At 40.8% G+C, this 25,138-nt stretch overlaps 1 protein-coding gene across 6 annotated transcripts in view; it reads left to right on the forward strand.

The window, feature by feature from the left end:
• The first annotated feature begins 585 nt into the window (after nt 1-585).
• SKIC3 (SKI3 subunit of superkiller complex) overlaps nt 586-25,138 on the forward strand; it is a 61,031-nt gene continuing 36,478 nt past the window's right edge. For 3 of the 6 annotated variants that reach the window (XM_089492995.1, XM_089493015.1, XM_089493029.1), the window contains exons 1-15: nt 644-705; nt 4,924-5,015; nt 6,006-6,149; nt 7,203-7,294; nt 11,009-11,084; nt 13,979-14,119; nt 16,721-16,819; nt 16,920-17,028; nt 17,282-17,422; nt 19,771-19,872; nt 20,490-20,611; nt 23,190-23,276; nt 23,367-23,470; nt 23,629-23,755; nt 24,725-24,904. In XM_089492995.1, the coding sequence (XP_089349121.1) occupies nt 4,926-5,015; nt 6,006-6,149; nt 7,203-7,294; nt 11,009-11,084; nt 13,979-14,119; nt 16,721-16,819; nt 16,920-17,028; nt 17,282-17,422; nt 19,771-19,872; nt 20,490-20,611; nt 23,190-23,276; nt 23,367-23,470; nt 23,629-23,755; nt 24,725-24,904 (1,614 nt within the window). In that variant the 5' untranslated portion in view covers nt 644-705; nt 4,924-4,925. Of the gene's footprint in view, nt 706-3,869; nt 3,887-4,923; nt 5,016-6,005; nt 6,150-7,202; nt 7,295-11,008; nt 11,085-13,978; nt 14,120-16,720; nt 16,820-16,919; nt 17,029-17,281; nt 17,423-19,770; nt 19,873-20,489; nt 20,612-23,189; nt 23,277-23,366; nt 23,471-23,628; nt 23,756-24,724; nt 24,905-25,138 lie in introns of those variants that run through there. The other 3 variants (XM_089493002.1, XM_089493010.1, XM_089493021.1) reach the window with 3 other exon arrangements.

The following is a 25,138-nucleotide window of genomic DNA, read 5'->3' on the forward strand; positions in this document are numbered from 1 at the left end:
GGGAGCCTTCATGCTCCAGCTTCCCTCCTTTGATGAACCACCCTTCCTTTGCTGGACAGAAGAGGAGTCTCATGACTGAATGGGGAGATGCCAGCCAAGGGGCATGATTAATGTTTCCACAGGAACCACAGTCTGCACCAGGGAAAACTACAACTCCCAGCATGCCTTTCCGGGGAGAAGCCAGGCCTCCAGGTCCAAGCTGGAAAGGCTTTATTATCATGATGGCAAGGGAGCAGTGATTATCGCACTTAAAACGTGGCTCTTCCACTTGAAACTGCTCTGGCCGCCTCCTCCTCCTCCTCCCGTTGCATTGTGGGACTTGCAGTTTAATAAGAGGCATTTAGAATTCTCAGTCAGAGCTCGCCTAGGCCTCGCTGAACTACAAGTCCCAAAATGCAACAGGAGGCAGCCTGAGGCGGTAAAGGTGCAATAGAATGTAGAGCAATAATCTCCTCAAATCGATACCAAACGAAAACCGTGATGAACTACATTTCCCATCTCCCCGCTGGGGATGTGATTGACAGTTAACCGCGCCGTGGTCTCTGACGTCATCGAACGGAGGGCGGAGTTTGCCTATGTTTGGATTTCTTTTTCTCTCCTTCTTCCCCCAAAGAGGTTCTCTGCGCCTGCGCGTTCCTGGTCGTGATTGGTGACGGTGGTAGTTGTGGCAAGGCGAGCTGACAGCCGGTGAGGGACCATTGCGCAGTGAGTTCCGTTGTTGCTGTGGTTTGTGTTGGCGGCCTTTGAGTCGCCCCCTGGTGGACGAGGCATCTCCAAGCGCCCTGCCCTCCGCTGCTCGGCTTAGCTCTCCCAGGCTCAGGCCCATGACCTCCTTGATTAAGGAAGCAGCGAGTGGTCTTCCTCTGGTGGCGCAGTGGCGAAATGCCTGTACTGCAGGCGCTCCCTCGCAGACCACAAGGTTGTGAGTTCAGTCCCAGGCAGACTCAGCCTGGCATCCTTCCCTAGGTCCCTAAGATGGGTACCCACCTTTAATGGGGGTAACTGGGCTGACATTTAGGGCAGAGGTCCCCGAACTGTGTGCCCTTTCAGAGAAAAGTTTGGACTTCAGCTCCCAGGATCCCAGGCTATTGGCCAGCGTGGCTGAGGCTTCTGGGAGATGAAGTCCAGAATCTCTTAAAGGGCACGGTTTGGGGACCTCTGCTTAGAGACTGCTCAGTGCAGAACAAAGCAGTGTATAGTGTTGTTATTATTAATATTATTATTATTATGAAGCTTTATTTATAGAGCGCTGTAAATTTACACAGCGCTGTACATACAATCAGTCAAAAATAGAATAAAATAAACCTGCCTAAGGCATAGATTCTACTAAAATAATTTAACATAATACATATCAATACATATTAACATTAAATAAATAATGAGAGCCATTAGGGCTGAAGGGCGGGATATAAATACCTAAATAAATAAATAAATAAATAATAAAATATAGCAAACAACATATAAAAATATACACCAATCAAGTGGTGTCTGTGAACGTTTCCTGAACAGTATTGTCTTTAATATACAGTCATCCCTCTATATTTGTGGATTTGATTATTCACCAATTTGATTAATATGTTCTCTCTAGGAATATCTAGGTCCTCCTCCAGTGCATCTCTATGGTCAACTAACTAAAAGTCGCACTGAAAGCTCTAGAGATTCCTAGAGAGACTACTCTACTAGGCCTTTGTAGCTCCTCCACGGAGTTGCCCTGGAGGACCTAGAGGTTCCTAGAGAAGCGTCCTCTCAGCTAAAAACCGGGTGTTTTGTTGTTTGCGGTTTTTCCATATTCATGGGGGTCTTGTGCCCCTAACCCTAGCAAATGTGGAGGGACAAGTTTATATATACAGTCGGCCCTTGTTTTCATGGGGGGTCCATTCCGGACCACCACCCCCTGTGAAAATGGAGACTCGCTGATATTCAAGCCCCAAAGGATTGAATGGGGCACATGCTGCGAGACACGTGGCCCATTGAAAATAACAGAGGTCGCCCTTCCATGAATATTGAAGACCGTGGACCTCAAGTCTGCAAGAAAGGAGGGGTGACTGTATACTTTACTACATTTAAAACAGCAAACTAATAAAACATGTTTCAATCCATTATTTACAACGTGGTGATTATATAGCATACAATCCCAATCTGGATGCCCATTGATCCTTGACTTCCTCAGTTCCTCTGATAATTAGCCTCATAATTTTTCTTCATCTTCCTGTCCTTATTCTTAGCAATATTACAGTTCCGTACCATTTTTAATGTAATTCTCATAGAGCCTGTTCTTAATCTTATAATCCTTTCATAATCCAATCAGACTATTAATCTTTCTGCACCTTTTTCCCACTTAGTTTTACAATATAATGTGATCAGAGACCATTCCTCCTCTACTGCCTCCATGTCTTTCTGGTTTATATGACAGGTTAATTTGTCCATTTCATACATTTCCAATAACTGATGAAGCGGTATATAAATGAAGCTGCTATTGCTATTGCTTTTTCTGCTGCCTCCTACCTTTCCCAGCGTTATTCTCTTTTCCAGTGAGTTCTGCCTTCTCACAATGTGGCCAAAGGACAATAACCTTGGTTTAAATTTCTTCTGGATTACCACACTACTCACTTATAGCACTGCTATTCCACTTTTACTGCTCTGGCTGCCTCCAGTTGCATTTTTGGGTTTCCAGGTCAGTGAGGCCTAAAGGCCTATGTGTGGATAGACTATGTGGATAGTCTTCCAGGGAGATTTCAGGCTTTGCCTTCTCTAGAGCCCACTTGTTTGCCTTCTTGTCTGCCAACAGTATCCTCAGCATCTTCTGCAGTGCCACATGGTGGAGTCTCCTCCTTTGGAGGTCTTTAAACAGAGGCTGGGTGGCCATCTGTCGGGGATGCTTTGATCGAGAGTTCCTGCATGGCAGAATGGGGTTGGACTGGATGGCCCTTGTGGTCTCTTCCATCTCTATGATTTCATGATTCTAGTGGTAGAACATATGAACTGAATGCAAAACAATCAAAATCCTCAGGTTCATTCTCTGACATCTCCAGTTAAAAGGCTCTTAGGTAGCAGATGAGTTCCTGCATGGCAGAAGAGGGTTGGACTGGATGGCCTTTGAGGTCTCTTCCAGCTCTATGATTCTGTGATCTTGAATCAATTGATTTTATTTCTGTCAGCTTTTTTCACTGTTCAGCTTTTGCATTCATACATGGCGATGGGGAATAAAATGGCTTGGACAATCCTCACTTTTGTGTTCATAGAATTGGAAGAGACCTCAAGGGCCATCCGGTCCAGCCCCCTGCCATGCAGGAAATCTAAATCAAAGCATCCCCAACAGATGACCATCCAGCCTAGGTTTAGAAACCTCCAAAGAAGGAGATTGCACCACTCTCTGAGGGAATGTGTTCCATTGATAAACAGCTCTTACTGTCAGGAAGGTCCTCCTAATGTTGAGGTGGAATCTCATCCATTGTGCTGGGTCCTAGTCTCTGAAGCAGCAGAAAACAAGCTTGCCCCATCCTCAATATGACATCCCTTCAAATACTTAAACAGGGCTATCATATCACCTCTTAACCATCTCTTCTCCAGGCTAAACATATCCAGGCTCCTAAGTCACTCCTCATAGGGCATGGTTTCCAGACCCTGTTCAGCTGTATATCTTTACACTTTAGGATCTTCTTTAGTTTTTTCATCGCTCCCCTTCCCAATCCTACTCTTCTTAATATTACTTGACTACAGTCTCTATTCCGATCAATGTTTGATCCAAGGTATGGGAAATCTTTGACTATTTCGGTTTCCTATTGTCTAGGTTGAATTTGTGTACATCCCCTGTGATCATTATTTTTGTGAATTCAAATTCCAAAGGGAAGAACCAAGGGAGATCTGTTCAGGAGTTGCTAGTGAGGTATTTTGCCTTGATTATTTATTTATTTATTTATTTATACCCCACTCTTCATCTGGCCCACTGGAAGTGCAGGCAGACAGCCGATTACAAGAATCTCTGCTAGGTAGCCTTTATTATCCCCTAACTCTTTATGTACAACTGCAGCGCTTGAGCTTTAGAATTTACCTGTAAAGGGCTTCTGGCCACATACCCTTCCTATCCCTGTCTCACTCTGCAAAATTAATGCAGTTTGACACCACTTTAACTGCCATGGGTCCATCCTTTGGATTCAGTAGAATTAGTATTTTGTTGTGGCACCAGAGCGCTCTGATAGAGAAGGCTAAATTTCCCCCAAAACTACCATCCCAGAATTCCATAGCAATGAGCTAAAGCAGTTAAAGTGACATCGAACTGCATTAATTCTGCAGTGGAAACGCAACCTTAATCTCCCTCTGTTGTTTCTCTCTTTGCCAGTTTTAGACTGTAAGTTCTTTGGGGACAGAGACTTGGCTTTAAAAACCATTGTCACTGTTTAGTCCAGTGGTGCTCAAAGGGGTGATCCTTATTTCAGTGCCTGTCTTGGAGCAATCAGCTGCTGGTCCTTGGAGAGTTTCCAGGAAAGAAAGAAACAGTTGTAGCCAATGGACACAAATATGGTGCCAAACCCTGACGCACACCATTGCATGCCAGCATGTTCAATGAGTATGTCAACTGTGTTTGTTTTCATTGGTCCAAAACAGAAAAAAAATCCAGTTTGAGACCATATTAACTGCCCTGGCTCAATGCTAGGGAATTCTGGAAGCTGTAGTTTTGTGAGACATTTAGCGTTCTCTGCCAGAGAGCTCTGGTGACACAATAAACTACAATTTCCAGGATTCCCTGGCGCTGAGCCAGGGCACTTAAAGTGGTTTAAAACATGGTTATTTCTGCAGTCTGTTTCGGACTATTGGGTTCTATTACATTAATAAAGTGATAGTTCAGTAGGTTGTAAGAATTATTTGAAAATACTCCAGATTGCTTGGTATATAACAGTTGTCTTCTGTTAATTTTATCAATAGTCATGTCGAACAAGGAAGTGAAAGCAGCATTGAAAAATGCCAGAGATGCGATAAGAAATAAAGAATACAAAGAAGCACTGAAACACTGCAAGGTAACAGGCATTCAAATGTACAACAAGGCATTCTTTGTGTGAAATGTGATCTTTTCAGAGCAATCCTCACCAGTCCACTTTAAGAGATTTTCATTATTTTTCACACTTGTATAACATAGGCTTGTCTTTCTCTGTGACTGTGGACACCTTGTTATTATTATGCTTTGTTTATGTACACCTTGATCTGCTGCAAAGCTAAAAGTGATAATTATGTTGTGCACCAGTAACATGACATGTTTTCCCCCTTCCCTGTTGAAGGACTCTTGGATTTTCTTTTGTCATTTTCAAGATGAGCATACAAAACTGACCTGTATAGTGTTAGATCATTAGTACATTTAGCCCAGTATCATTTTTTTCTGAGTAGTAATTCCTTTAGAACTGGAATGGAAGAGTTTCTGGGTTGTGCGTGTATGAACTCACATGGCTCCATCCACCCATTGGAGCCATGTTTTTGCTACTGTTAAAAATGGACAATTGCTGAGGCTCCCACCATTGCTGTTCAGCAGAAACTGTGGCAGTTCTCTGATTCATGAAGATGCCATTCCACTCTTCTGAACCATAGAGTCCTGCAGACTACTAGGGGAGAGTGTCTCCTTAGCTTCAAAAACAAAGGAGGCAAAGACCTTTTTTTCTACACTAGTGCTGAATTTCAGTACAATGCTTCTGTAAGTGGTGTGTGGCTTGCAAAAACAGTAGAGGTGACTTTAGGGCCACCTTGCCCAGCCTTGCTCTCAGGTCTCTACTTGAGATATTTTGATCTAGAAATGTTGGGAAATTGTCCTTGTGCTGGGGCCCTGGACATAAAACGCATGTGCTCTCTTTCTGAGCTATGCTTTTCTGTAGCTTTAGATGTCATAACTATCCTGAATCTTTTGGCTATGACACTGGCGAAATCCCAGTAATGTATTCGAGAGGCATGAACTTGCGTTTTCAGCTGTTAAATTTTTATTAATGGTTCCGTCTTTATTGCAAAATGCTTTTATTTTTCAGACTGTACTGAAACAAGAAAAAAATAACTACAATGCCTGGGTATTCATTGGTCTGGCAGCTGCTGAGCTGGAACAACCTGACCAAGCTCAAGGTGCCTATAGGAAGGCCACTGAACTTGAGCCAGGGCAGTTGTTGGCATGGCAGGTAGGTATGCATCCAGTGCCTTTTCCCACGTTGTGGGAAATAAGTTTCTGTGTCTTGTAGAAGTAAGAGGATTCAGATACAGCCACATCAGGCCATTTTTATGAGCATTTCAAGCAGCACTTTTAGAGAGATTTTTCTTGCTTGCTTGCTAATGCCTCATTTATGTGGCTGCTCATTTTGTTGTTGACACAGTACAGTGACCAATATTATAAACATCTGCTGAACTCCTGCTATGCAATTAAACACTTCAGAGAAACCAAGGTTAGGGTATAAAATGGAGAAAACTGGTGCAGGATTTTCTAGAAGAGTTTAAACTAGGGAGGAAAATTCTGTGTCCAAATTCAATTGGGATTGGATTTAGCATGCTTACTAGATTTCTAATAGTGATACAATAACATGAATAATGTTTATCAAATTAACATTTCTAACATTTGTTTAATATGTTAGTGCTCAAAGAGCCTTCATTACATTATGTATTTGCAGTTATTCCAAAAACGTTGTAGGGCACAAATGAACATCCTCAGGCCATATGCGACCTTCCACCACTTCCACACATATCTCAGGCACCTTGCCCAGTTCTCTTTGCTGCCCAGCTGATTAACCACCATTTGGGTAACAGGGATGAAGATTTGAGTATTGGGGGCTTCAACATCTCCTCAACAAGGGTGAAGTTTCCCCTCTGCTATTGGCATTGTGGTGGTAGAGGGAATAATTAAAACTTACTTCTCCTGCTCCAGTGATCCTGAGCTCTTGGGTCCAAACACATTGTAGAAATGATCGAGTTTTGGAGTAATTTAACTTCCCTGGCTCAGTGCTAAGGAATTCTGGGAACTAGTTTTGTAACATTTACGGTAGCCTTCTCTGCAGCGTGTTTTGAACTTTGGTCTGCTTCTCCAAGATTACTATAGGAGGAGGAATGTATGTGTGCACCACGTGTTTGCCAACAGAAGTGTGTTCGCTGGATTAGCACTAAAGTGAATTTGGCGGCCACATCTGTAACACAGTATACATCAAGGTTTTGCTTCAAAAGTAACTTCTTTCGCTTCCATCTAGGGCTTAGCAAATTTGTATGAAAAAACAAACCATGCAGATGCAAGAGAGGATTTGGTTAATGTTTATCAGAAACTCCTTGAACTCTATGAAAGGTAAAAAAATAAGCTAATGATCTTATAGTATTTTGCAGCAATATAAAATCCATTTAATGTTATTTTCATGTTGTTATTTGTATTTGTAATATTCTTATATTACTAAATATATTCATTATATCTGCAAAAGTCTAAAATACTCCCCTACACAAGACCATAAATAATTATCACATGAGTTGAAAGTGTGCACATGTGCAAAGTTCTATTACATTTAGGGTTGCCATAAGTCAGGACCTCCAAACCGGGACAAATGTAGGACAAATGCAGGACAACATTTTCAAATGTAGGACACATTTTTATAAAAAATGGAGGACACACGAAAAAATTGAGTCTTTTTTAGAAATCTTAATATAAATGCATGTTTCTTAGGCATGATCAAAATGGAAGACATTTTGACATTATTTCTAGACAGATCGTGGAAATGTACTTCCCTTTCTGGCCACCCCCCTCTCCCCATTCCAAACAGCACATTTGAGCATTGAACATGGCTTTATTTTAACATTGCCTCTTGCATATTTCAGAGGCTTATTCCACAACCAAACCCTTTGGGTTTAACACTGAACATGGGTTAACATGGCTATGCATATAGAACATGGTTAAACAAAAAGTGGATTTGCCCTCGGTTTCAGGTGTCTCACCAAGTATACTTCTCAGAAGTGTGTACTTGGTCAAGGGACTTTGGTTTTCCTTCATTTTGACTTGTTTTGTCTGTATTCCTCCCCACTAAATAAAGGAGACATGAAATGGAGTTAATGGGTACAAGTAGTTAAACAAAAAGGTCTTGTGAGACTCTGTAGGCAAGAGGTGCACCATGTTAAGAACTGCATTAAGCACACTTAGGCTGCTGCCACACTGCTTTCACTCTCATCACTCCATCCTATGGAATCCTGGGATTTGTAGTTTGTTGTGGTGCCAGGGCTGGGCTTTGAAATCTCAGGCATAAGAGAGGCAAAAGGCTTGGGCTGCATCTACACCGGAGAAATAATCTGGTTTGAGACCACTTTAACTGCCTCGGCTGAATGCTATGGAATTCTGGGAATGGTGGTCTGTTCCAGCACCGCAGCAGAATGGCAGTTAAACCCCTGGAAAGCTCTCTGACCAAGGTGACCAATGCCCTCACCCCAAAATGTAGGGCACCCAAGCAAAAAAATGTAGGACATGGCCAAAAATAAAAGCTAAAAACACCCATGTAATTATAAATCCATGCTTCTTAGCCATGATCCAAATGGAGGACATTTTGAAATTTGACAGAAGAGGACATGTCCTGGAAAAGGAGGAGGATGCCTGGTCACCTTGTCTCTGGTCCAAAACACACTGCAGAAATAAAACAATGCTGGACTGAAATGCCCAGAGTTCCTCACCAAAGCTGCATCCACACTGAGGGAATAATCCAGTTCGAGAGTGAGTTAACTGTCCTGGGTTAGTGCTGGGGAATGCTGGGAATTGTAGTACACTGTGGCCCCAGAGCTATCTCTGACAGGGAGTCCCATAACCCTCCAAACGTAGTTGAACTGCAGTGCCCAGAATTCCTCCCCAGGTGCATCCACACTGAGGAAATGGTCCAGTTTGAGACTGCTCAGTGCTGGGGAATCCTGGGAACTGTAGTCTATTGTGGCCTCAGAGCCATCACTGACAGAGAAGTCTCAATGTCTCCCAAACACTAGCATTCCCAGGATTATTATTCCTGCAGTGTGTGAGAGAGATATAAAAGCTAGGGACTGGATTCATTTGGAGGATCTCTGTGTCCAAAACACACTGCTTGGACTGCCAGGGCTCAGTGCTATGGAATCCTGGGAATTGTAGTTTATTGTGGCACCAGAGCTCTCTGACAGAGAAGGCCAAATGCCTCACAGACACCAGAATTCCAGAGCATTGAGCTTTGGCAGTTAAAGGGGTCTCAAAGTGCGGGGGGGGGGGGGGGAGAAAAGCCAAGGAGTGTGAATGAGAAGCTCACCTCGGCTGGAGGAGGAGGGAGGGAGCCAAGGGAAGTGGCCAGGACCATCCGGAGGAGGAGCCCCTGCTTTTCCTCATCATCGCAGCCTCCTCTCTTCCACTGCCGACTGCTGGCAAGAGGCTCTGCCCCCAGGCAACGCCTCCTCTGTGGACCATTCAGCCTCCTTTTGTCAAAAGAGCTCTGGTGCCACAAGTAACTACAATTCCCAGAATCCCATAGCACTGAGCCATGGATGTTTAAGGGGGGGGGGGGGTCAAACTATTTCTGCAGCCTTTTGCTACCCCAAAGCCCTTCCTATTTACAAGGCAAAATCTCTTCCTTCACCAAACCATTGAAAACCAACCCAAGTGGAGGGCTGGTTGCTTCTTTGCCATTGGTCAGCTTTGGGAGAAATTTGCATATTCCAGGTAAAGGTGTTTAGGGCCTCAAAAATGATCCTGTGATAAAGAATTACAAGAATACTGACGCGGTATACTTTTAAAAGATGAGGCATTCAGACTCCCAGTGAAACATGAACGATTTATGGCCTTTTTTTTCTTTTCTCACTGTAGCCTGGAAAGTAAGGCCTCTTGCAAGGCATATATACCAACGTGGGCGGGCAAAAGCTCTGAGTGGCAGATGTCCTGAAGAGCTGCTCTCTAGGCTATGCCAGTGCGCCAGGTGGGGAGAGTGGCGCACAGCCGCGCAGGACGGCGGGGAGGAGGCAGGGGAAGGCCGAACTGGGGGCTAGGGGCCAAACTGGATTGGGACCGGGAGGGGGCCCCCAAAAGCGGGTTTGTCACGGGGGCCGCCGGGTTATGGCATCCCTAATTACATTGATTATCGCTGAATTCTAGCGGGGTATAAATAAAATATTACAGTACAATTACAGTTATGAAAATCAGTGCAAAATGTTAAAATGAATATCTGACATTTCACATGTTGATAATAGGTGAACCTTGACACAAAATGTTTCATGGGAAACATTTCCTTTATGAACCATTTTATTAGCTTACATGGTGCCATGAGAAAGTTGCACAAGAAAGGAGGCAATAGGCTGTACCTTCCTTCTGTTAGGAGAGAATTCCCTTCCCTTTTGCTAGAAAAAAAATAGGGAAAAAGTCCTTTGCAAGAGGAAAAATAATAAAGACTCTGTGAGGTGTAGTGAGTCCTTCCTGACCCATGGAACCTTCGGTCAGTCACTCTGAACCTCATCTACTTCACAAGGTTGTTGTAGTAATAATGTGGGAAGGAGGAAAACTATATGCTCTGCTTAAGCGTTCATTGCGGGAAAGATGGGATATAATTGTTAGTAATAAAATAAACAAAGTATGAATAGACTTTAAGGTAGATGGGTGATCAAGGCAAGTAAATTAGAAAGCATGACCGCTCAGTAAATCAGGAGGATATGAAGACAGCTGATGACAAAGTCAAGCACAAGAAGGATGAAGGAAATAGCTACTCCCTCTAAAATAAAGTAGTAGGCAGTGAAGAATAATGAAAGGGAAACCTGGCTACGGAACAGGTAATAAAGGGATCTGAGAAAGGAAGGGGGTCAGCACATAAAATAAAGTGAAAGAAAGGAGCTAGAGAACATAGGGAATGGGGAGAGTCTTGAAGAGATTACAGGGAACAAATTTCAGTTGTCATTCAGTGAAGATAGCATTAAGAGCAAAAGGATTAGAAGAGAGCATTTTAACACATACCTCACTTTAAATTGAGATGATATGTTACTTGAAACTTTGATGTATTGATAGGTGTTCTTTTGTCTTTTTTTCTAGCACAGATAAACAGAAATGGTGTGAAGTATGTAAAAAGCTTGTGGACCTGTATCAGCAAGAAAAAAAATACCTTCAGGTTACTTGTTATCTCATTGATCTTCATTTGCTATGTATTTGTAATTGGTCTAGTGTATAAAAGAAGGTTGCTAAGCAGAATATTTTGCTAACTCTAGATTGGCAAATATCACCCATTGAGGATTTACTGCTTTTGTTAGAAATGGTCTAGTGAGGATTATTTGCTCTGTCCAGCCAAGGGATGGTGTGGCCACGTTTTATATTGGAAGAGACCGCAAGGGCCATCCAGTCCAACCCTCTGCCATGCAGGAAATTTCAATCAAAGCATCCCCAACAGATGGCCATCCAGCCTCTATTTAAAGACCTCCAAGGAAGGAGACTCCACCACACTCCGAGGGAGTGTGTTCCACTGTCAAACAGCCCTTACTGTCAGGAAGTTCCTCCTAATGTTGAGGTGGAATCTCTTTTCCTGTAGCTTGCATCCATTGCTCTGGGTCCTAGTCCCTGGAGCAGCAGAAAACAAGATTGCTCCCTTCTCAATATGACATCCCTTCAAACAGGACTATCATATCACCTTTTAACCTTCTCTTCTCCAGGCTAAACATCCCCAGCTCCCTAAGTGGTTCCTCATAGGGCATGGTTTCCAGACTCTTCACCATTTTAGTCACTCTCCTTTGGACACGCTCCAGTTTCTCAACATCCTTTTTAAATTGTGGTGCCCAGAACTGGACACAATATTCCAGGTGGGATCTGGCCAGAGCAGAATAGAGTGGCACTATTACTTCCCTTGATCTAGACACTATACTTTTATTGATGCAGCCTAAAATCGCATTGGCCTTGTTAGCTGCCGCATCGCACTGTTGACTCATGTTCAATTTGTAGTCTACTTTAACTCACAGATCTCATTCACATGTAGTCTCGTTCAGCCATCCTATATCTGCCATTCACATGTAGTCTCGTTCACCCATACAATATCTGCGCTTTTCATTTTTCCACCCTAAGTGCAGTACCTTACATTTCTCAGTGTTGAAATTCATTTTGTTAGCTTTGGCCCAGCTTTCTAATTTGAGTTGCAAAGAAATTAATCAGAATATAAAATCTAATAAGAGAATGGTTTCATTTTTAAACTTAGATGTGAGGCATCTTGCAAACCAGAATTGCAATTGAATTCTGACCCGTTTATGTGGTCCTTCCATTTCATAACTGCATGTCACTGTTTCCCCCCAACCTGCTTTTTTGACACTTCACATTTTAGGGCATTTTCTTTTCTAGACAGAGGCAGAGAACATTCACATCTATCACTGTTTCAGTGAATCTGCAAAAGAAGTATCCTGATAGCCCAGTACTGATCTAACTCTTTTTGGAGGCCGTTTTTGGAATTAAGTAGATTACCGCACTACACTCTTATAGTGCTACTATTCCACTTTTACTGCTTTGGCTGCCTCCTATGTCATTCTCGAGTTCGTAGTTCAGTGAGGCCTAAGAGCTCTTTGGCTGAGAATTCTAAATGACCCTCCCTAAACTGCAAATCCCAGAATGCAGCAAGAAGCAGCCAGAGAAATAAAAGTGGAATAGCAGCACTATAATAGTATAGTGTGGTGATTTACTAAGGAAATCAGTTTCTTATGAGCAAATGCTCCTAGAGAAAGAACCCTGTAGTTAGTGTTAACATTTTTTCAGAGTATAGCATATTGGCAGGCCATTGCTATATGCAGTCATTGCTTTTTTACTAATTCCATTAATGTCATTTTCTGTATTATTACATTGTCCAGATGTATATAGTTTTTTTTTTCCATTCTTCATGGAGACTGTTCTGTGCTGCAGAGACATTGCTATCTTTCAATTAAGTGAGGGTAGAATTGAAATAGAAGTCTCACATAAGCCCTAAAGTACTATTTTAATTGTCACTTTGATTGTTTTTAGACTGTTGTGTGCTTTTAGATTGGAAGCTGCTATGAGTCCCAATTTTTTTTTTTTGGGGGGGGGGGAATAAGATACAAATAATAACAATAATGTTAATGATAATAATGTAACTTCTTTAATATCCTGTAATATTCTTCCTTGTGGCCAGGAGCCTCCTGATAACTGTTTACTCACAGGCACCTCCTCCTCAGCAATAGCAACATTAATTAAAACTTTCCTCCTTGGAAGATCTGTTCAAGTGGGACAGTTAAGAATGGATAATTTATTAATTGTCCTTTGAAAAGCCTCCAGTTTGCTCTTTAGTTTCTGTTCCTACAAACATAGGAGGAGATTTTAATTACCTATTTATTCTCATTTTTCTTTCTACTTTTGTAACGAAAAAGAATTAATGAGAGGAAATAGTAATCAAATTCTCTGTTTAGAAAAACAAATTCTTAATTGTGCTATTGTCACTATTCCAGGGACAATTAATAGATTATTCATCATTGTGCTGCCTCCTACAATAAAATGGGAGCAAAAAATGATAAAATGTACTCAGCTTGTATAAAGGATGTTTAGAGATAAAGAAATATAAAAGCCTCAACAGTGCCTTGACTATTCATACTATAAAAGGCTGTGTTTATTACAAAACCATTGTCACAAACAAGATATAGGAGGAAAAAAAACCTGTATAGGAGAGTAATACAAAAAACATGAGAATGCAGTCGGTTGACATCTTTGTCTGGATGCTCCATAAGAACTGATTGCAATTCAAGGGTGAGGAAACAACCAGTAATAATGAATAGAGAAGATCTGTCCATGTCATGGCACTAAAACAATTTATAAAGCTGTATGGCTCAGCAGACAGTGTAAGCAGTATTGCAAATTCAGTTTACAATACTGGTTCTTTATTGTTTCTGACATCTCAGTTAAGCAAAAAACATTCACCTTGATCTCTGGAATTGGAAAATGTTTTCCAATTCTCTAGCAGCCAAAGATCAAACATCCTTCTGATTTCAGAAGCCACTGAAGCTAGACTGGTTTTCTTGACAGGTAGCTCGAATGTGGCACAAACTGATAAAAATAAGACAGGAAGAAGGTGCAGACAATGCTGAGCTTCACCAGCTACGGAAGAGATTGATCCAGTTACTGGAAGAAGGCACACATGTCCAGGATAATGAAACACAGCAGTTGGTAAGGGCTCTCTATTCAGTTCAGATATATTATCTATTTTTATTAAAACTCCTAACATTTCTACAAATTTATTTATTTACTTAATATATACCCCTCTTTTCTTCTTATACAGGATCCAAGGTGGTTTACAAGCATTTAAAAAACTGGGTACAATTAAAAAAATTATTTGTACGAAAGTTAAAAATTAAATGACAGTTCAGTTAAAAGGCACAAGGTTAAAACAATATAATACATAATCAAAACATAGTAAAATATGAAAACATGTGCAGTACGATCATTCCTGCTGATGTTTAGAATAACCTTGAAGACAAGTTTTGAATTTCTATTTTTACAAATTGAAAGTGAACCCAGTGTAAAAAATTTAGAGGACCACTTCCTTGAGTCTATGGACTTTATCACATGGGGGAAAATAGGGGGGAAAGCAGGGGTTTAAATGGACATTATCCCATGAAAATCATGTGATCTGGTTATTGCTGGAATAAGTCCTGTTTAATCATGACATTGTGTGAAAATCTTCAATGTGACTGCTCAATTTTCATGAGATAATGTAAATTTAAACTGCTTTCCCCCAATTTTCCCAGTGTAAAGTCCTTAGATTAAATTAGTTGGGCCCAGCAGGAAATGCAGATCCTTCTTTTAAGACTATCATAGCATGTTGCTGCATCAGACCTTTTTGGTAATGCCCTTTTCTATCCCTCCATCATTTACATTAACTCTCTCGTTTGAACTACATTGTTTTACAAAAATGACCATTCAGTACATCTTCCTAGTAATGTGATGGGCATTATTTGCTTCTGTTCCCCCAGAAATAGGCCATGAGTCTAGAATCTATATGAAGTTGTTTGCATGTAAAATGGTTAGTTGGTAGAAGATTCATGCCATCTTTTGACTACTATTTCAAATGAAGCTACCAATATCAGTTTTCAATCAGGCATCTATTTTATTTTGGGAGAAAACAAGCATGTGGGGGAGCAGTTGGTCCACTGGAGATATCTTCATTGCTGTAGCTGCAAACATACCTTTCCTTCCACAGTTGACAGCAAAAAATAGCTGTGGATGGTGTCAGTTGGCTTTCACTTATGTGTCAAAATGGCATTCACTGCCCCATTCTGAGCAGTTGTTTAAATTTATTTCCAGTTTGCAGCAGTGTGTCTGCGACAAACAGTGTAATAAAATTTGAGCTGGGAAAGAATGGGTTTCTAGTCTAGCTAAACCTACTGTAGCTGTATGTGTATATATATATAAAAGGTAAGGTAAACAACAGTTGCTTCCAGAATCCTTTATGTGCATGTATGAACAACAAAAGAGAGAAAAGGGGAAAGCATATTAGCATGCCTTGTCAGCTGTGCCCAGCATGTTAAGAAAGCATAGATATTTTAAAGTTTGTGCACCCAAATATAAATCATAAGGCAAGTAGATGCTAGTGAAAGCTTGGGGGGGGGGGGATCATCCCTAGGTGAATTTTGAAAGAAGATTGCAAATGGTTTTGTTTAATTATGCAAGTCTTAGCTTTTAATTTTATTAATTTTGAATGAAAAGGCTGCCGAAACATGTTGAGCTGCCTCCTTTTTTGTGGCAGAGGAACCAATTTCTGTCCTTTCCATGTTATTTCTGCCTCTGGTACCAACCTTTCTGTTAAATAAATAATGTCCATGAACAAGTCTACTTTATTCACTGAGATACACCTGTCTATACTTCAGGAGTACTCCTGTGACTGGAAATCCTAGTTGTGGAAGTAAGCAGTGTTCTGTGTTGGAATTAAAAAGCAAATAGCAGCATTAAGGATCCAAATATGATAACACAGTGGATGTATTGCCAGGATTTGTTTTATTGGCAGATTTTTTTTAAATAGAAAAAGGAATCTGAAGTTGAAGACTGGCAGTTGATTTGTGGTTGAGGAAATAACATTTGTTCATTTTCCCCCTGCCAACTATTTAACCAGTGATTGTCCCAGGCTGCTTTTTTATCTTTTGTGAAAAGATGCCGGTCCCCGTATTGTCTCCACTGTGAATGGGAAAGTGGACTGTTTTGGGAGGATGAGGATGTTGGGTCCATTCTGAATGAACATCTGGCAATAAAACATTTAATTGGTCCTTTCCCTCAAACTTGTAGTCTTGCACAAATGCTTTTCCTTTAAAAAAAAACACACATACGCACACACCAAAACCCCTTAAATAAATATACAACTGTATGTAACAATAGGAGAGCCAGTGTGGTATAATAGTTTGAGCATTGGACTGACTCTGGAGAGTAGGGTTCAAATTACTGCTCGGCTATGGAAACCCACTAAGTGACCTTAGGCATGTCATAGCCTTAGGGTAAGGCAAAGACAACCCCCCTCTGAACAAACCTTGCCATGAAAACCCTGTGATAGGATAGCACTTGAAGGCATACAACAACAGTGTAAAACAACAATTTTATTCTCATTTTCTGGATAGACAGGAGGAGCAGTCCATGGGAAACACTGAATCTTCCCCATGCGCCCTGGGGAATTTAATTTTAGTTGCACATGGCAACCAGAGAGCACATCACCATTTGTTAAAAATTTGCTCTTTCTTGGATTCTCTTGCTGTGTCTGCAGAATCTTTCTTGCTTTTTCAGCTCCTTAATGCATTTGAAGTGGCTGTGAATTCCACAGAGCCAATTCCAAGTGAAGAGCACCAGAAGCTATATGGAGAGTTTATTCACTGTTTGTCAAAAGTAAGGATTGCCTTTATTTCCAGTGCTCCAGGATAAGACAGTTTTCTTTACTGTTGACAGCTGCCTAAATTGCTAATTGTTTTTCTCCTTCAAAAATAAGTTCCCTCATGAGTATTCTAAACTGAAGACAGCCTGTGAAGATATGATGACTCTGTACCCTGCTGTGAGTTATCCTCTGGAAGTTCTTTGCTTACACTTCATTCAGTCAGGTAATTCAGGTAGCCTTTTAATTTTAATCTCATTTTTTTAATTTTTAACTTTAATTTTGGCTTTCCAACTCCTTTTTTCCTTGATCATAGCATCTGCTTCATTTCTTAAAACTATGGACAAGTTTAAAAAATACTATGTTTTTGAAAAACAAAACATGAAACATGAATGTGGCAGAATTATTTGTGATATGTATATTTATATCTATGTATGTCCTTCTCAAATTCTAAAATATGGCTGAATAAAATTTCCTAGGACGTTTGAGTGAGGATACCCTGAGTTACTGTCAGAAGCTGTTGGATATCGACTGCAGAAGTGGTCCAGCTCTTATTGCTTTAGGAATTCAGTCCCTCCATGAAAAAAAATATGATGAAGCTGAAAAAAATCTAACGGAAGGTAAGCAATGTGGAAAGAGGTTAGAGTAGGGTTGCCATAAGTCAGGACCTCCAAACTAGGACAAGTGTAGGACAACATTTTCAAATGTAGGATACATTTTTTACAAATGGAGGACACGTGAAAAAATTTGATGGTTTTTTAAAAAATGTTAATATAAATGCATGCTTCTTAGGCATGCTCAAAATGGAGGACATTTTAATATTCTTCCTGGTCCTGGATAGAAGTGTGGGATGTAGCTTTGTGTGGTGGACTAGGACTCTGAAGACCAGGGTTCACTTCCCTGCCTATTGGGTCACCTGAAGCTCAAGCAAGTCACACTCTCTCAGCCTCCTCTGCAGAAAGCCATGGCAAACCTCTGAACAAACCTTGCCAAGCAAACCCCAGGATAGGTTTGCTTTAGGGTCTCCATAAGGGGAAAATAACTTGAAGGTAAACAATAACAAAGAATAACTGAGTATTGTACCTTATGCTGTAGAGGCCTAGGACAATGGGAGGCCAGGGTTCAAACCCCAGCTCGGCCATGGAAACCCACTGGGTGACTTTGGGCAGCAAGTCACACTCTCTCACCATCTCAGGGGTAGCTAATGGTAACCCTCCCTGAAGAAACTTGCCCAGGAAACTCTTTAGGGTCGCCATAAGTTGAAAAGGAGGTGAAGGCACACAACAACAACAACAACAACAGCAGAGGAGGAAGAAGGGGGGAGAAGAAAAGTGAAGGAGAAAGAGAAAAGGAGGAGAAAGAAGAATAGGAAAAAGAAGATAAAAATAGGAGGAAGAGGAGGAAGAAGAGGAGGAAGAGAAGGAAGAGGAGGAGGAAGAAGAAGAAGAGAAGGAGGATGAAGAGAAAGAAGAGGAGGAGGAAGAAGAGGAGAGGGAAGAAGAAGAAGAGGAGGAGGAAGAGGAGGAGGGAGAAGAAGAAGAGAAGAGAAAGAGGAGGAGAAAGAGAGAAGGAGGAGGAAGAAGAGGAAGAGGTGAAGGAGCCCCTCCAACCCCCGCCCCCTTCCACCAGAGAAAGAGGCTTATGGGCCTCTCTCTCTGCTCTGCGATTGCTGCTGCGCTAAAAGTGCAGCAGCAGCCACGGAAGCCCCCCAAACTCCCCCCCGCCACCAGAGAGAGAGGCCTATGGGCCTCTCTCTGCTCCATGGCTGCTGCTGCGCATTTAGCACGGCAGCAGCCACGGAGAACCCCCAACCCCCCACCATAGAGAGAGGCCTACAGAGGCCTCTCTCTATACCCCACCGCCATTTCTGCACCGAAAGCATGCACATGGCGGTGGCAGCCCCCGAGGCCCCAGCACAGCTCCTTCTCCTACCTGGGCTCCTCCTCTTGCCCCTTGTGGTTAGTGGAGGTGCCGCAGGCAGCTCCTCTGGGCAAGCTGAGAGGAGAAGGAGCTGTGGCCGAGCCTGGAAGCGCGCCAGAGGCGTGTGAGCGCCCGGGCCCCTTGGGCCCGGGACAAACTGCTGAACCCAGGCAGGGACGATCCAAGGGCCCCAAAACCCGGGTTTGTCCCGGGTACAGCCGGGATATGGCAAGCCTAGGTTAGACTGACTGTATATTTCTGTTTATGAAGTGGGAGTTTGATACAGTCACCCTCTTTTTTTCTCCCACTTTGAGCATTGATCTGTTATTATATGCATTCAGTTTTGAGACTTTGGTACAAAACACATTGCAGACATACTCCACTTTGAGGCTGGTTTAACTACCCTGGCTCAATGCTAGGGAATTCTGGGATTTGTAGTTTTGTGAGAGATTTAGTCTTTGTCATAGAGCTCGTTTGCCACAATAAACTACAATTCTCAGGATTCCCTAGCACTGAGCTAGGGCAATTAGAGCGGTCTCAAAGTGGATTATTTCTGTAGTGTGTTTTGGACCTTTATATCAGCAGTGGACAAATGGACTCTCCAAATGTTTTTCGACTGTTGGCTGGAGTGGATGGCAGTTGTAGGCTAAAAACTTCTGGAGGGCCATTGTTGTCCACTTGTGCTTTATATCCTACTTTAGGACTTTACACTAGCAGTAAACCTTTCTGAAATCAATATGATTAATCATCAGACAGTTTCTGAGGGCAGCAGAATTCCAAAGTTAGTTGTGAGAGACCTGTTAGATCTAGGCTATGTTAACTTTAACATTTACAAAACTTGCCTATTGTTATTATATTAGGATGTTCATGGATATCTAAGAATGAAGACCACACTGGTCCGGCCTATTAGCTGAGCAAATTATTTTGGGTGCAGTCACTTTATGTACATGGACTGAAAAATTATATAACATTCTTTAAAGTTCTAATATCAGTAAAGCTCTTCTGACCACATGTGTTTAAAAGGTATTCAATTAATATTTCCTGCTAGGTTTGCAACAGACCAGCCAATGTCCTGTAGCATGGTGCTACTTAGGAGAGGTACAGGTGAAAATGCATAAATACAAAGAAGCTGTTCATTCTTGCAATCAAGGTAAATATAGAACTACAGAAGATGTTAACTTAGAATAGTTCCAAGGTAGGAAACAGTAATAGAATTACAAAAATTAAATGAATCAATCAAATAACAATGAAAGCAGTGGAAAGACATTTTCAGACATCACTGTCAAGCAAGAACTATAGATCCCACTGCCATATCTAGCAATCAAAACTGTTTTTAATAAAATGGCTTTCAGGATCTGTTTAAAAATGCTGGCTGGCCTATTGGATCTACAATCTTGAAATTAACTGAAGAAGCCTCCTTTCTCCTTGTAATTTTGCAGTAACAGGTATTACTGCACTTGCTAGATGGCAGTGTTTTATATATTTAATGTTGTTCTGAATATTATTTAACAGATTTTTGAAAGTGTAGAAAAAGAGATATGTTGTAGAATACAAACAAGTGGTCTCGGATAGCTTTTTTAAAAATATCCTCATATTGTAAAGATAATAAATTAAGATTGCTTCCCAAATCCCTAGATTATTTTTGCATTCAGAATTCGTAATCTAACTAGCAGTCTTAAACTGTGAAAATGAACTGAACTGTTAAGTTATTAAAGTAACAGTGATTTTAAAACAAGTACAGTACTAGATATCTTTCTTTATTGGCAGCCTTAAGGACGTTAGGACTACTTCAGCAACACAAAGAGCTTGTCTGTCGATCCAAAGCATTGGCTTTGCTTAAAATTCCAGGTGCTGATGCTGCAGACGAAGCCATAAATTCCCTTGATCAGGTATGTGATAAACTTTTTTAAAAAGCAGTTCTATAAATAAACTCTATATCAGTTCGGTGTTATGAGCCTTCTGTTGTAATTGTACCCATGCAATTGCTGTTATAAATAACGGAGAGGTGAGACATGGGTTGTCCTTCACCTCCTGTCTATCCTTCTATACCTCTAGTGTAGTGGGTTAGAAGAAGTAGTCAGCTCTGGTGCCAGGACTTCTGCCTAGCATTTCAGTTTCATACTATTCGCGGAAGCATTTGGACTGGCAGCACAGCCCAGGATTTACCTCTTTTCCCATTCTTTACCAGGTCTAGCAGCAGATCCATTTGAAATGCAGCTTCCATCATTTCTGTTAAGCTGTCATCCTCAGAGGATTTTCAGCTCCAGCTTTCTACCTTTCCAGCTTAAGAGGGCCTATGTTCTTTCCAGTAGTTGCAGTTGTTTGATTCCACCTCCATAGTTTAAGATCTACAGTTTTCAGAAAAGCCAACTTCCATCATTCTTATACAAGTAGTCATGCCCTGTAAGGTTTTTCAATAACCATTCCTTTTCATTAACTTTTTCTCCGCTCTGCCCAGTTTGAGATACATTGTTTTGGATGTTGCAAACAGTATGCCAGTTAATTAACACACACACCTTTTGCCTTGCTCTCTCTTTTCCACACTTCGGCCTGTTACAGTCTGCCAAAATAAAGCTGCTTCGGGTCTCTTTGGAGGTATGCTATTTAAATGATGCATGGGTCCTAAGAATCCGGAAGCTGCACCAAAGTGCTTAGGAATGGAGTGTGGCTTTGGTGTGACCTCCGGACTCATAGGACCCATGCATCATTTAAATAGCTTTATTTTGGCAGTGTGTAACAGGCCTTCCTTAGTTTTCTTGTTCTTTAGTTTTTCTTTTTCTTGCCTACAGTTGTTTCTCTCCCTCCCATGCTGCTTTTTATAAGCTCTCTTCAGTAGCCTGGTATACAGCAGTGTAGCAAAGTGTGGTTTTCCTGACATGGAAATGTGATGGGGAAAGTTTCACCTTATAAATATTTGTGTGTGATGTTGCTGAGTCTTCTGTGGTTTTAGCAGATGATGTTTGCTCCCTTAATTAGCCATTTCAGAAACATCCCTGATAATTTAAGGTTGTAGATTTGTTGTATTGTGTGTTTCAGGGTTTTATATACAAATTCAATACCTACATTTCTAAAACGTCTCCTTGATGGGAGATGAGAGATACTACTGAACAGTAAAGTAAAACAGGCCGGATTCTGATAGCCAGTAGATATAGAAATCAGTTGGAAAATATGGCATGTTCTACTCTAGTGCTTGCATAACATGTGTTAAATTGTATTGGATTTAAAAATTGAATACATTTAAAACTTTATAAAGATCATGCCACACTGAATTTCTAAATGTACTCAGATGCAAACTATAACACTTGCCTGGCAACCTCAGAGTATTATACCTTTAGAACAATCTAATTGATGTGCATTGTATGTCTTATTTTCCAAAAGATTGTGTCAAAATTGTGAGAACAGCCAATATTTTGCTAAGAAAGCTAACACAGTTCTAGGGTGCATTTGTAATTGAATATGACATGCTCATTTTTAATAACATACCCAGCCTTTTATCATGTGGCAGTTACCACAAATCTCTAGCATTAGAAATTCACAATGGCCAAGGGACTACTGGAATTAGGTTTTTGCAGACCCCCTTCCCCCAATTTTGACTGTTCATGTGTTTGCTTCCTGATCAGTAGTTCTGGAAGAATGCAGAAATTATTCAAAATTAAGGACCAAGCAAGATGAGATGCCACTTGTCTTACTGAATTGTATGTACATATACTCACACTTCACAAGTGAGCCTTTCCATATTACATGCCATGTAATATGAGGCATGAGGGCAGCACAGAAGTTAGGGGCCTTTACCCTCATTCTATTCCCATGAGTCTAGTCACAGGTCCTACATCTGCAGTTTGTACTGGAAAAAAGTATCTTGTCGCACAGATGTGAAATACCATTGCCAGTAACAAACACCAAAGCCTCCCTGTCTTTCCTACCAGTATCCTACTCTGCATTTCTCCATCTGCATGCTGTTTGCTCTTTAAAACCCATTCAGGCTATACAGATGAGATGCCATTAATGCAATTGTTGCAGTTGTTGATTGTATGAAGAGTGTCTTTTCCACTCTGACCTTTGGGGTTCATATGCCACAGAAGTCAACATGAATAATAAGGATACTATTCTTTATTCCAGTCTGCTAGGATACTTAAGGAAGAAGTTGAAAGTAGCTGGCACTCAGATTTCTTTTAGTGGCAGGATGCAGTGATCATTAATGTACCATCACAGCTTGATAACACATTTTGGTTTTATGCACATCAGAATCGCTTTAGCCACTAATTTTTGCAAGTTAACATCCATGAAAGTTAATGTTAGTAGTATTCTCTGTTGTTGAATATTATCAGACTTTTTCATGTGTTCTGATGGGATGAAAATCAAGCCTTGTATTGCAAAAAATGACAAATGATAGTTTGATCGATAAGCATTTATAATATGGTTTAGTTTTCAGAAAATTGAGATGTCAAATTTGGATTTGGATTCTAGGTTCTGGATAAAAACAGCAATCCAAAGCTTATAGCTCTTAAAGGACAGGCATATCTAAATAAAGGACTTATTGAGGAAGCTACAAAGGTTGGTATGCTTTTCTTTATAGTACAGTTTTTGTTAAAAATATTAATTTTTTTTCTGGAAGAAGTGGTAGAATGCAACATTTTGTTACAGATTGCACAAGAGCTTAAACTGGCACATCCTGATCTGGCAGAGGCCTACTATCTTGAAGGGTTGATTTGTTATAAGCAAAATAACTATTATCAGGCAGAAACAAGGTAAGCCACATATTCATTTGCAAAAGTTACGTTTTTGGCCTATAGCTTGCTGAGATATAGGAGTTGTAGTCCACCAAAGTAGCTCTGCCAACCTCTGCATTTAAGGTTGGGGCATTTGAAAATAAAGTAATCCTTTAAAATACAATTTTCCCTTTTAGTTTCCAGAGAGCTATTGAAAAAGAAGCTGAAAGAGCTGACTTTCATTTCTGCCTGGGCCTCACTTATTGGTTTATGAGTGAAGAAACAAGAAAGGATAAGTCAAAAGCCCTTACTCAGTTTTTAAAGGTAAAACATGTGGAGTAGTGATAGCTGGCTAATGAATGTAATTAGTAATGAATGCAACTATACTGTAATTAGGCTCCAGTGATTAGACTGCTAGCTAATAAGCAACTGAATAATAGTGTTATCTTAATCATTATCAAGAGGCTAATAGTGATCAGTAACCCAAGGTGAATCAAGGGCTGAATGAAAGAAGAAGCTTTGGAGCCCAATCTTTATTTTGCTCCCCTTAGCTGCTCCCATTGGTACAAGATACTGCTTATTTTGGAAGGGAGATGTAAGCATAGGGAACATGAATGATATAGCCTTTAAGTTTCTGGTAGATATGCCACTCTAAAACAAGTGGTGTGGAGGTTTGCTGATATTAAAAGTCTCAGTGAAGTGTGTAAGTGCATTTGGGGAGCAACTGAACCTTCTTTGTGAAGCCCCAGAAGAACTTCTTTGTTGTGCCAGTGGTATATTTCTTTCTTTATCAGCAAAAAGATGTGGGTTTCTGCTCCAAGGTAGAATTGTTGTCTTCAGTGTAATTGCTGGATGTGAAGATTCAGAAAGCCAGAGTTGCCAAAAATACAGGCAAAGAATATTATACACATTTGTGTTTGTGTTAGAGAGGAGAACAGAAGGTTAATTCACTGGTTCCACAGAAGAAATGAATTCAGATCAGTTTAAAGAGAGAGATTCAAATTTGGAAATGGCCTCATTTTGTCCTCCTGTAGCTATACCTCTTATTCTAGACATAGTCTGGGAACAGCTACCAAGTAAGCCTTCTAGCTTCCTCATGAGATTTGTGCATTGAAGCAGGACTGAGAGTAGGGCATCCCCCAAAGATCTCAGAGCTGACACAAGACAGAATATACACTGATACAAAAGACAGGGATTGCTGGTTTTCATTAAGAAATCTATTAAAACTATGTTTATGCTTAAAAGCAATGGTTAAAGTGTTCTTCTTCTTCTTCTTTTTCTTCTTTTTTTAAGGCAGCAAAACTGGATAATTACCTAGGAAGTGCTTTTCATTACTTAGGTCAATACTACAGAGATATAGCTGGCGATAAAAACAGAGCTCTTGGTTGCTATAAAAAAGCTTTTGAAAAAGATAAAACAGATGGAGATGCTGGAGCAGCTGTAGTGGACTTGAGCACTGAGCTTGGAGACTTGGTACTGTATATTTACTTAAATAATTCTTTTAACCACTGCAGTATTTGGAATGGCTGCAGTGCTCATCATAAAATAAAATGGGTTCAAAGTTACTTTCTCTTCCCTATGTGTTTAATTTTTTTGCAGGGTTACAAATCCCCCCTCTTGTCCTCATGGAAGAATTACACAAGATAAAATCAAAATATCTTAGATTTTTGCTCTTTTTCCCACTTCAAAAATCTTTCCCACTGATTC

Source organism: Sceloporus occidentalis, unplaced genomic scaffold (assembly GCF_023333645.1).
Source record: "Sceloporus occidentalis isolate IW3139 unplaced genomic scaffold, rSceOcc1.0.p SCAF_1, whole genome shotgun sequence".
In the NCBI taxonomy this organism is placed as follows: Eukaryota; Metazoa; Chordata; class Lepidosauria; order Squamata; family Phrynosomatidae; genus Sceloporus; species Sceloporus occidentalis.